The sequence below is a fragment of the Aspergillus tubingensis genome (assembly GCF_013340325.1).
Source record: "Aspergillus tubingensis WU-2223L DNA, scaffold_7, whole genome shotgun sequence".
NCBI classification, from domain to species: domain Eukaryota; kingdom Fungi; phylum Ascomycota; class Eurotiomycetes; order Eurotiales; family Aspergillaceae; genus Aspergillus; species Aspergillus tubingensis.
In genome coordinates, this window is record NW_023336281.1 from 3495900 (window position 1) to 3507983 (window position 12084).

The 12084-nt window shown below is 49.6% G+C and overlaps 4 protein-coding genes across 4 annotated transcripts; 2 read left to right on the forward strand and 2 right to left on the reverse strand.

The window, feature by feature from the left end:
- Positions 1-156: 156 nt before the first annotated feature.
- Positions 157-2012, reverse strand: AtWU_06117 (putative MFS alpha-glucoside transporter; the record flags this gene model as incomplete). Its single annotated transcript, XM_035501227.1, has 2 exons — positions 157-1575; positions 1692-2012. 2 exons carry the CDS (start codon positions 2010-2012, stop codon positions 157-159), a joined length of 1740 nt encoding a protein of 579 aa, XP_035357120.1.
- Positions 2013-4892: 2880 nt separating this feature from the next.
- On the forward strand, positions 4893-7283 carry AtWU_06118 (glycosyltransferase family 90 protein; the record flags this gene model as incomplete). Its single annotated transcript, XM_035501228.1, has 3 exons — positions 4893-4991; positions 5042-5464; positions 5514-7283. 3 exons carry the CDS (start codon positions 4893-4895, stop codon positions 7281-7283), a joined length of 2292 nt encoding a protein of 763 aa, XP_035357121.1.
- Positions 7284-7330: 47 nt separating this feature from the next.
- On the reverse strand, positions 7331-9001 carry AtWU_06119 (MDR family MFS transporter; the record flags this gene model as incomplete). The annotated part of the gene is made up of 1 exon (XM_035501229.1): positions 7331-9001. The coding sequence occupies one exon, from the start codon at positions 8999-9001 to the stop codon at positions 7331-7333; it is 1671 nt and encodes a 556-aa protein (XP_035357122.1).
- A 1201-nt stretch (positions 9002-10202) lies between these two features.
- On the forward strand, positions 10203-10679 carry AtWU_06120 (uncharacterized protein; the record flags this gene model as incomplete). The annotated part of the gene is made up of 3 exons (XM_035501230.1): positions 10203-10233; positions 10325-10339; positions 10402-10679. 3 exons carry the CDS (start codon positions 10203-10205, stop codon positions 10677-10679), a joined length of 324 nt encoding a protein of 107 aa, XP_035357123.1.
- Between the last annotated feature and the right edge of the window lie 1405 nt (positions 10680-12084).

The window sequence follows — 12084 nt, forward strand, 5'->3', positions numbered from 1 at the left end:
GATGTCATAGGACCCTGTCAATTGTCAAAGTAGTAACATCAAGCCCACCTAACGACTCGTAAGCATGAGAATGAATCATTAATCGTCTATGTTCATTATTAGCTGTCTCTATATACATTATTATATTAATTGTTATTACAAAAGGAGCGTCATTCATCATTGCGGTGAAGTTGAAGTCGGATTCGAATTCGAGTTCGAATTCTCCTTCCCAACGGCCGCCACATCGGCCGCCACTGTCTTCTCCGTCTGATAGTGATCGACCGTCCCGTGCTCCATGGTCTCGTCAAACACATCGACCTGGGTCTGGGCGAACTTGCGCGCACTGACTCCCCGCTCGAAGAGGAGATCGAGTTCGGCGAACGACCGTCCGTTGGGCTCCGGAACCCGGAAGAACGTGTACACGATGCAAAGGAAGCAGATGCCGCCCCAGAAGAAGCCGGCATAGTTGCCCCAGTCCCATGCGCCGGGGTTCAGCATGTACGGGGTCAGGACACCGCAGACGATGGCGACGATGTTGTACAGGTTGCGGCCGAGCACTACCGTCTTGATTTGAAGGCGGCGGGTGGAGAGCTCGGCAACAAGGGAGTAGGCGACCGTGCCGACGGTCAACTGGTAGAAGAGCGCCCATACGATCATCATGGAGCCGGTTGCCAGGGCGGCCTGGGTTTTGTGCTCCTCGGGTACTAGGCCAAGGAATCCCATGACAAGCAACATGACGCACAGCCCGCAGAGGCCGTACAGGTAGAGTGTTCTCCGGCCCAGGCCGATGGACATGAGGAACCAGGCTCCGAAGACGCCGACCATGTTGATTCCGTACTGGCCCATGGCGAATGCATAGGCATTGTCGGTGCTCAGGCCTGCCTGTTCAAGAAAGTAGGTCGAGTAGTTGGAGAAAGAGTTGCCGCTCAGGTTCTGAATGGCCCAGACCATGCAGACGATCTCGGTCCGGCGCAGGTCGGTGCCTTTGAAGCAGTCCAGATAGCTGGCCCCGGTGGTGATCTTGTTCTCCAGGGATGTGGTATGAACCATCATCGAGACGGTCTCGTCGGCGTCGAAGTTGGTCTCTCGGTTCACGCTCGTCAATCGCAGCAGGGCTTTCTTGGCTTGTTGGATCTTCCCCTTCCGGACCAACCACCATGGGGATTCTGGTGCGAGAGAAATCCCGATGAAGAGGGGCAATGGCCACATCCACTGCAGTCCATATGGGATCCGGTACGCCCATTGGTCATCCCGATTGATCATCCCCTTGATCACACCGATACCGATCAGTTGTCCCAATCCCCAGCAGAAATTGACGTAGGTCGTGAGGTATCCACGCAGCGCCACCGGACACACCTCCGACGCATAGGTGACGGTCAATGTCTGAAACACTCCCCAGGGAATACCGGCCAAAATTTCCGCAGCCAGCAGCGCCTGGACGTTCGGGGCGGTGAAGAAGATGGCGGTCCATGCCGTGATCAAAACGAGACAAGCCATGATAGTATAACGATATCCGAAGCGTTCCGAGGCCCAGCCATTGATGAAGAGGCCGATGATTTCTCCGACGTAGGCACCGTTACTCAAACCCGATTGCCACTGCATAGGAGACGTTCTGTTAGCCAATTGTGTCACGCGAGCACTGCATGGCGTGCGGGATGATGGTGCAATTGCACGGATGTCCCAGGAAAACAAGAGGGGAGGGAGTCAAATACCCGTGCTGGCACCTGATATGTTCCATCCGCCGACATCTCGCCGTATTTTCGGTTGAATTGAGGGAAAGCATAGAAGTTGTTGACAAGACTGATATCGTAGCCTTCCATGACGATGCAGGTGGAGATAAGGATACTCCAGGCAACGGCCTTGGGATAGAGCTTGACGCCCTGGAGCAGGGTCATCTTCTGCTCCTTGTCCGTGGCCGCTTTGGCATTCTGAATGATCTTGGCTGCGGAAGCCATGGAATCCTGGCGATCGGTGGAGGGCGATGGCGGCTGCTCTGCCGGGGCAATGGCATCCGGAACCTTGGGGGAAGCCATGCTGGCGAGCAATTGCAGGCAATCCCGGGGGAGGGAGGAAAGGGTGAAAGGGGGAGAGGAGGGAGAGAGGAGGTGAAGAGGAAAGAGGAGGGAGGGAGGGAGGAGACGGACAATCAATCGCTGGAGGGCAGCAGGAAAATCAGGGACGTTCCGGACCGGAGCGCATTAGTAGCGGGACGGCCATCGTTAGATTTTTATGCTGGCGGCGGGGCCGGCGGTGGTGAGCATACTCAGCATAGTGCGCCCCCCACCGACTGCAGGAACCGGTTTGGTGTCATTTGCTTGCGTGCAATAGTGTCTGACTCGTATTCTTGGTTTCCAATCGAATCATTTGGTTTGCAATAGATCTGGGTGACACAAAATCCCAGGCAAGAATTAAACTCCGACTAAAGCCAAGCCAAGTCTCATTTTACGCCGGGATCCGACACGAGGGGTTTGCGGGGAAAAATAAGGGACGGCATGCCCCTCCGCCAATTATTATCCACAAGTAGCAGAAAGAGACAAAGTTAATGGGATATCATGGTTTAACCCAACTCAAAAAGAAAGTCAACGTGTAGTTGATCGCTATACAAAAGTATAATCGATCAAAGTATGCACGCTAAGATGCATCGTCTGCAGGTCCCTCGTGGCAGGAAATGCAAGCCAAAAATCTCCGATAAGCTTGATCCCGTAGGATCCGCCTCGATCTCCGATTCTTCCTGTCCATTTCCAAATCCGGCATGTGGATGAAGCTTGGCCACACTGATTTTCGTCTTATCTATGCGTATATGCATGAAAATACGCCACGAAGGATCAATTCTTAGTTTACCCCCGATCTAATATTTTATCCAATGGCCAACGGATTCAGCACTGTTGAGCACACGGCGTATATGCAATTACCCGATCATGACCCTACAGGATCACATGGTTACCTGTGTAGTTCGATTAGTCCTCTTCCGGTTACCTATGCGTCCAATGCTCGGGGTTAATTAGGCCGATACATATATGCGGCTCCATCCAGGTTTGCATGGAAAGACAATACTGTATCTACTGCTTCTTTCAGATAAAATTGTGCGAGGCAAGACGCACTGCATCTGTCTGATTATGATCAAAAATCTGGATTCCCACTGATTGTTGATTTGTTGGAAATTATTTATACCCTATCGTACATACTAAGCCCTGTGCATAGTGCGTGTCTTCTGGGCCATCCCTTATGAGTCTGGAACGATGCGAGCTAAGTGATACGATGAACAGTAGCTCTCAACTGTTATTATATTTAGCCTATCGTTGCCTTCATTTTCTTATTCATCCTCATACTATACTGCAGCCATGTACTAGCTGAGTGATCAAATCCGGCATGTCCGTTTGACTTAGTAGTAGATGGCTCATAAAACATGAGAGAGTATCCACAATATATAAATGAGTTTTCATATGTCCTTGAATATTACCAAGCGTCACAGCTTATGCCCAGATACTGAATCTTTAAAATCTCTGTAGGTAATAGTGCCTGGCTCGTCTGGACATCATACATTCTTAAGCACCAGTAAGTAAATCCAGTATGTAAATATCCATGTTAACCCTTCTATTTTTTACGGTGGCTGATCGCATGCCATGTCTGCTGATGGTACAAATTAGTTGTCACCAAAAATGCGCCAACTCCGTAAACAAATTTCCATTAAGATGATAGATAGATATAGATATATATAGACTTTTCTAAGTTGTCTTCTTGTTCGACATAGTAGAGATAGGGGAGGATGAATAGTCTTGAGTATCGGTGATGAGAAGGAAGGTAAGCTACTTACTTGGTAAGCTTAAAACGAGAAGTGTATGTTACTGGGGCACACATGGACCGCTTTTACAACATAAGGTAGTAACTAGTACAGCGAATAATTAAGTAAAAATACTTTCAGATGACTGGCTCATTGTTTCGTTTCCTTTGTTCCTGCCGAGTGGTGCGATATTGATCAAGCCACTTTTGATCGCTAGTACTTCCTGACAGACCCCTGACTTCCCTTTCTGACTGTCAAGGATCAAACACACGGAGATATCTTCCATCCTATATGATACACCTGGTAAGATCTGTTTCTTCCAGAACTTTACTGGTCATTGGAAAAATCACAAATTTCCATTAATAACACTACGGCCAGCTGTCCTAAGGCTATCTCATTATAATCTTACTGTGGCTGTATATCCAAGACACCTGCATAAATATTACTAAAATATAATGATGATCTACAATCCCAAGACCCTGATTAACCAAATTGAGTTTGAATGACAAGAGCTCTCAGCCTTACCCCGCGTGTTAGCAGCCTTGTCGAACCTATGAAATAGTGAGATTCAGCACAAAGGATCGGGTCTACTCGGTGCCCTAATTAGGCCATCTACTTTATCCTCTAGCACCAACATCCCTTGTGAGGCTACACGATTCAGATTGGACATTTGGGATGATCGACATGCGTGAGCTGACAGAAGTACCCTCCTTTTCGGCCAGCCTGACCAGTGCTAGCCGTATGCGTGTGTCGGGTTTAATATCCCAGCGCTAAACACCTCGTAGCCAGCCTTGCCCTTTTTTTTTTGTAGACTAATGCTAAAATCTCTGCAAATACACCTTGTTCTTCCTTCTATAGAAGCAAACAATAAAACTCACCTGTTCGAATGGATTTACCAGCATAGCGTACTTGCGCCATGCTCACTAATTATGCGTTTGTCCAGTTGGACAAAGCAGTTGCGATAGTTTCTCTTGCCCTTCTCACGCAAATGTTATCACACCACTCATTTACACAATGCGCTGAAATAGGCTCCGAAATGGTGGCATGGGCAACACTGCCCATGTTATTTAGATTGAGTTCTAGATATCACCAGTTTTCATCATATACCATTAAGCAGGACCCTAGTCTGCCGATGACTGTGTCTCTGCGTTCCACACACTTGTGGTTGATTGCTTTCGGTGTATGCATAACTTCTTGGTTCAAGTCGGAAATTGGGGTCCTACAAAGTTTCGTGCGTCAGGCAAGCACTCTCAACGAGATTGATTACTGATGTGACACCAGCCATTGTTATTTCCATTACTGCTGATATCAGGAAAAGTGTTTAATATCCGTACGCACGGTGGGATAGGAAAGAGCTTTTTATCCTCTCTAACAGAAACGTTCTACGGGTCTCACATCATCTCATTGCTGGGAACGTTCAGCCTGGCATCCTCCGCGAACCTTGTTGAATGGGGCCTCTCATTAAATCCCTTGGTCTGTGTCCTGGGCATTTCCATCCTTATCCTGTCACAGCATGGACGAGACCTACCTGGGTGCATTAATGTTGAGTTGACATCATTCCACCTCGCTGCCAGAATTCTACCAATGTTGGCAGCGACCGTCGTGGCGGAAATTATTATATTCGGTTATTCCTGGGGACATCCCCTTATCATACTTGCTTCAGGCTCAATTAAGGCCTTTGCTTATTTCTTCACAATTCAGACAGTAAGCCCCAACGCTTCACAATATACGGTACTCTGCTGACGGCTATGAGATATACCATTCTTCTTGGAGTGCAGCTATCTTGATCGAAATTTTCAGCACTCTGTCCGCCAGTAGCCCGTTCAACCAGTCATCAGACTTTAAAGCGTTTTTGAACGTTGTCGCCTCATTACTAGTACTTGCACAACTTACCCAAGGGCTTCCAAGTAACCTAAAAGGGCGATGGATTTTGTGGACGTTTGGTCTTGCAGCGATAATCCCATACATCGCAAACATATGGACTATATATGGCACAAACAACACAATAGTCGAAAACCACCCCATCGCAGCATTGATGGATAAAGCCAGACTCGACTTCGAAGAAACCCTCCACAAACAATCCCGCACATACACAGCTGCATGCGAGGAGTATCGCCGACGTTACAATATCGAACCACCACCTGGATTTGAGGAGTGGTTTCTATATGCCTCTGCTCATCAATCGCCAATAATTGATGATTATGATGCCATATACGAAAGTATACTACCGTTATTGAAGCTAAGCGGAAAGGAGATCAACGAAAACATCAATAACGTACGCAACCTGCCCGGTAATGACCTTTGGACCTGTACGTTTTCCGGCAGCTCACGCAAAACAAAATGCTCGCATGATTTCCGCGTGCTTGATCGGGATATTCAACATATGTTTGACACCTTACTTGAGAATATACCCGCTACTCTGCCTGACATCACCTTCCTGGTCAATCATCTCGATGAGCCAAGGGTGATACCCCCACCACCAAACAACATCCACAGTAGTCCGAGCATAAAGGACCAGTCCGGGCAATCAACATGGGATACTATATCAGCTCCCTGCGCCTACCAACCCAACAGTACCCAGACCCAAGACCACCAACCCCCAGCCCAAGCCCCCAACCTCCCATTCATCACCGATCCCAAACAAGCCAAAGAACTCTGCCTCCACCCAGAACACAGCACAAAGCACGGCATCTTCCTCAGCCCAACCTCCTTCCGCCCCATAACAGGCCTCCTCCCAATCCTCTCCACAGGCTCCCTCTCCACCATGACCGACATCCTCTACCCCAGTCCGGCCTACCTAGCACCGGACTTCCAATACACCCCCGAAAAAGACATCCCATGGCATCAAAAACAAAACACCCTCTATTGGGCCGGTTCTACAACCGGCGCCTTCGCCATAAATACCAACGATTGGCACAACTTCCACCGCCAACGCTTCGTCAGCCTAGTCACAAACCCTTCACACCATCACAACAGCTACAGCTACCTCCACCAAACCCCAACCTCAACCTCCACACGAAAATCCACCTTCCTCAACACCCGCCTCTACACCGTCTCATTCACCCGCATCTTCAACTGCTCACCCGCCTCCTGCCGCGCCCAACGCCGCTTCTTCCATCCACACTCTTGGGCGGATAAAGACCAGGGTCTACAATCAAGGCTGATATTCGATCTAGATGGGAATGGGATCAGCGGGAGGTTTTATAGTCTGTTAGCGTCGAATTCTGCTCCCGTAAAGCAGACCCTGTTTAGGGAGTGGCATGATGAGAGATTATGGCCGTGGGTACATTACATCCCTGTTAGTTTGGGGATGGAGGAGGTACCGGAGGTGGTGAGATATTTCACGTCTAGTGAGGAGGGGAGGGAGAGGGCGGGGAGTATTGCGAGGAATGGGAAGGAGTGGTTTGGGAGGGCGTTTAGGAAGGTGGATTTGGGTGTTTGGGTTTGGAGGGTGTTGTTGGAGGTGGGGAGGGTGGGGGATCCGGGGAGGGATGCATTTTTTCTTCGTGAGGAGGGAGTGTAAGGTTCCCTTTTGTATAATGTGTTGTGTAAGGTATTGCTGGATGATATCTAGTCGCGTCTCGATTTCACCGACCGCCACTCAATCATCAAGCTCCCGATCATCGTGGCACATGCGAGTCCAATCACCAAATACCACGTCTGTATAAGACTTCTATCAATCGCCACGAGAACATCCCTCGTCTTAGCCGGCGACATATCTGCCACAAGCTGTGATAAACCACTGTTCTCGATACCCGCCCCATCAATGCCAGACACAAGCCCCCTCAGATTCACCGAGAGCTGATCCACAAACAAGACCTGCGCAACAGCAATCGCCACAGCGGGACCAAACGACTGAGCGAAAAGCATAATCGACGTACCCAGCGGCACGTCCTCCACGGGCAACACCGTCTGGACAGCGTTCTGCGGACCTGAGAAGCCAATACCGTAGGCTAAGCCAGAGAAAGCAGTGTATATGATCAGTTCGGCGAAGCTAGTATTGATCTTAACAGTGGTGATGAGGCCCGCGGCGACGGGCATCATGAGCGACGCGAAAAGCATGAACGGGGCGTAGTAGCCGATAGCGCTGGTCCCAAAGCCGTGGATGAGTGCGCCAACGGTGCCGGCGATGATGATAGGGAGCATCATGTAGCCGCTTTTGGCGGGGGTGTATCCACGTACGATTTGATAGTAAGTGGGCAGGTAGTATTCGAGGACGTTGCCGGTGCTGTTGCCGCACATGATGAAGATGCAGCCGGCGATGACGCTGCGGCGTTTCATGATGCGGAAGGGGAGGGCGGCGGCGTCTCCGAGGCGTTTTTGGTTGTAGATGAAGGCGGCTGTGAGGATGGTGAAGGTGATCAGGGGAGCTATTACTGGGCCGCTGGTCCAGGAGTACTTGGTGCCGGCCCAGGAAAAGGCTAGGAATAAGGAGGTTAGTGCTGGGATGAATAGGAGGTTGCTTGTTAGGTCGAGTTGTATGATCTTTTGTTTGAGGCCCATGCGGGCGATGGCGCTGGGTTTTGGTGGGTCTGAGAAACAGCACATGGTCAATGCTAGGGTAGCGGCACCGAGAGGCGCGTTGATGTAGAAACACCATCGCCAGCCAATGGACTGCACGATGGCTCCGCCGAGAAGTGGTGCGGAGAGTGTAGCTAGGCCTTCGACGGCGCCCATCATGCCGGTGAACATGGGTCGTTTGTGTAAGGGTGTTGATTGTACGAGGATAACGAAACACCCGGAGAGAAGGCCTGCGGATCCTAGACCAGCTATAGCCCGACCTACGACCAGCATAGTCGATGTACTGGCGGCGCCGCAGAGTAGCGAACCTGCTATGGAGATGGCATTTGCAAGTAAGAAGACGGTCTTGATAGAGAAGAGCTTGTACGCCTTGCCGAAAACAAACTGGAAGGAACACTGGCAGAGTCTGAAGGCAGAGGAATACCATCCGACGTCTGCAACGGTGTGAAAGTAGTCTGTTATGCTAGGTACGGCTGTGGCGACGATGTTCATGTCTATGCTGCTCAAGATTAGGACGGCAGCTAGGGTGAGCATGAGGAGCCAGAATTTCGTGCCGCTGGGATACTCGGCTTCTCCATGCAGGCTGGCATGATCGGTTATCGCGTCGAAGGTGGCTGCCGGTCTGCTTCTAGGACCGGAAAATTCATTATTGCCAGTATTGCCTGAAACGCTTGCCGCGTGTTGTTGATCGGTTGTGACTTCTGTCACTGTCGATGTCATGGTTGTGGGTGAGCCCCCCTAGACTAAGATGGCGTTCCAATTAATGGAAGTTGGAGATGATTGCTACAGCCCCTGCTGACTGGACCGGCGCTAGGATTGACCATAGATTAATCACGTGCGTAGGGATTGAAGTACCCTCTCTACTAGGATATATGCACCTATACAGACCCAATCTGACAAGTTCAGTTATACAATACTGTAGTATTGACTATGTACAATACCGGGGGGATCTGACACACGTTGGATCACTCTTGAGATTGCCCCGGTATCTTGCTTGAAGCACCATGGGCCTAAGTCCTAGGTTCCCATGTCCCAAGTCGGAACAGGCTTTGGATGGCGGTGTTGAAGTTGGTGTGAGTTCATTATGAGCGAGGAAACAAGGTGTTATTTGATTCATGTTGATACTGGGGGCCTTTTTCTGTTCGTCCGTGAGTTACAAGTGGATGGCGGCTATGTTGTGCAATGTGAATTCAGGTGGATCGTACTAGAACCTAAGCCCGTTCCTATCGACGAGCTGACGGGCACCTTTCCTACTGGTAGTCACTGGTCATTAATACTAGCCATCCCGACCGGCGTGGAGTAGTGGACCAAAGTAAAGGGATGAGTCCCAATACTGCAACTGCCCAAATCAATCTGCTTGGTTGATAGTTGTTGCGCAAATGTGTCTAACAGTACAGGTTGGCTAGGAAGATGATTCCCGTCGCTGCCTAAACCCTCTATCTGGTTAGAAAGATGTGGTCTCGTGCTGCTATAGTACCATATTTACTCGCACATTCCCTACGTATGCGGATGTCTGTGGGGACCAATAAGCACCACAACCAGTATCGCAGGTAGGGGTCGTCGCGCCACTGTCATAACGGCCAGGGCCTTATTTCATCATGTTGCGGACGAGCGTCATCAGGCGCAGCCATCAGATCTTCGATTGCCCGAAGTTATTGGCTGCGGGTTGTGGTACCATCTTGGTTTCAGAACACGATGATATCATAGGGGGATGGAGCGTCCCGTGGCGACTTTTCGATATTGGATACATGTGCTATGTACCTTGGTATATAAAAAGAACAGCTATCACAACATTTGGCGATTATCTCGATCTATACTGCATCGTCAGTCTGGTTAAGAATCATACCTTCCATTCAAATATTTTCTCCTTCCTCCAAGAACTTCCTCACTGAAATAGCTTTGCTGCCGCGATATCGACGTCATGTCTTCTGGCAACGATAACAACAACAACCGTAAGTGACCATCGACCCTCGCACCTACTGTTCCTATGTTATATTCTCCCTTGTTTGTGCTTTGACTTAACTAGTCGGTCGCGTTATGAAGTTCTCGCACCCCTGGGTACCAAATCCCATAATCCCTCGATACCATTACACACCTGTTGCTAATGCGTAAGTATATAGCGAACCTCCTTGGAGGCGTCGGCGATACCCTAGGAAAGACCGTGGGCGGACTCGGAGACACTGTCGGAAGCACTGTAGGAGGACTCGGAGACACTGTGGGAAACACTGTGGGAGGACTCGGTCAGACTGCCGGCGGTGCGACTCAGGGTCTTGGAAAGACTGTTGGCGGTGCCACTGAAGGCCTGGGCAACACAACCCGGGGCGTCGGACAGTCGACTGGAGACATTCTTAGCAGCATCAATGGCGACAGATCCGGTGCGAATGCTGATCGGAAGTAAAGGTGACGGCGAGATCCGGTTGGATATGACATGACTTGATGAATCTGCTATGTAATGGGCTTGACGGATGTTAATTGTTTTCTCGCTCAAACGGGTATGGCTTAATGACTGATTCGACTGTATCTATATGAATTGCGTGTTTGCAGGACAAATTGACTTTCTGAGGATGAGTAAAACTCAAAGCATGAAGCGTAAACTAGAAACTCGCATGAACGCGATCGGAACCGAGCGGGCGGGTGTTCCGAGGCATCTGCTGCTCGGCTTCCTATTCCACTAGGAGAATCTCGCTCTGCTTCGGAGGGCGGAGCTTTCCGCGGGGAACTCCCCGTTGAATCTGACGTAGCTGTCGGTAGAGAAAGAACTTTCGCAATAATGTCAAGGAATCGGGTGATCATCAAATTGACCTGACAAGCCGACAATCATAGCCGCAATTGGTGCTGGAGACAGACAAATCGTTACCTCGGCCAATTGTATTCATGAATATCGCACAGTAGCGAATGGAAAGGACCTGAGCGGAGAGAATTATACAGGGAAACTTGTGTTTCAAGGAATGTGGGGGATATCTTTATCGCGATCGAGACATCATCACTTTACTCCCTTTGATCATATACCGTTCATCCAGCTAGCTATCTTTGTCATGAAGATCTCATTTTAATAACTATTTTAGGTAGCAGCGAACGAACAACAGCTCGAAGTATCACATCACCTGATTAGGAAGGTCAAACAGGATTGCCTTCCTCTTGTAGAGAAGCAGCAAAGTCAGCCACTTTCCCAATGAGGCAAGAAATACGCCCGGATAGGATTTCTACGATGGGGATCGCGGAAGGTCCAGACGGCCAACCATTAGTACTGAGTATTAGTGCCTGCAGGGCTGGCGGGCTGCAGAAAGGTAGGAAACTTCTGGCCAGGTCCGTTGACTAAGATTGATTATCACTTTATCAGACCACAACAGCCAACTAAATCACTAGCGGATAAACTAACCTCGATTTTTAGCGCATTTTGTAGACTCCCGGGAGCTTTGCATGCCCACCTCGGGCCGTTTCAGTGCTCGTCTAGGTGGTTACGTGTTAAGGATCTCCGTCCACACCACACCACTTATATTAGTGAACTATCTAGAACAGAGTCATCCTCCACATCGTCCTCAATATAGATAATATAGTCAATTCCCCTTCAGTGGAAATAACGCGGGGAAATCTAGACTTGGTCGACACTCTGACATCGAGATGGTGCTGATTGGTGGACACCCCTGGAGGAATTGGCTGCAACTGTGCGGGGTAAATTAGCGTATCGGAAAGCTCCTTTTGGGTGATTTTGTTTGTTTCGTGCTTCCGAGAAAGGTTAATGTGCAAATGAATCTTTGAGTCTCTTTCATTGCTGCCCAGAAGCATTGGGATAGCTTCAGGCC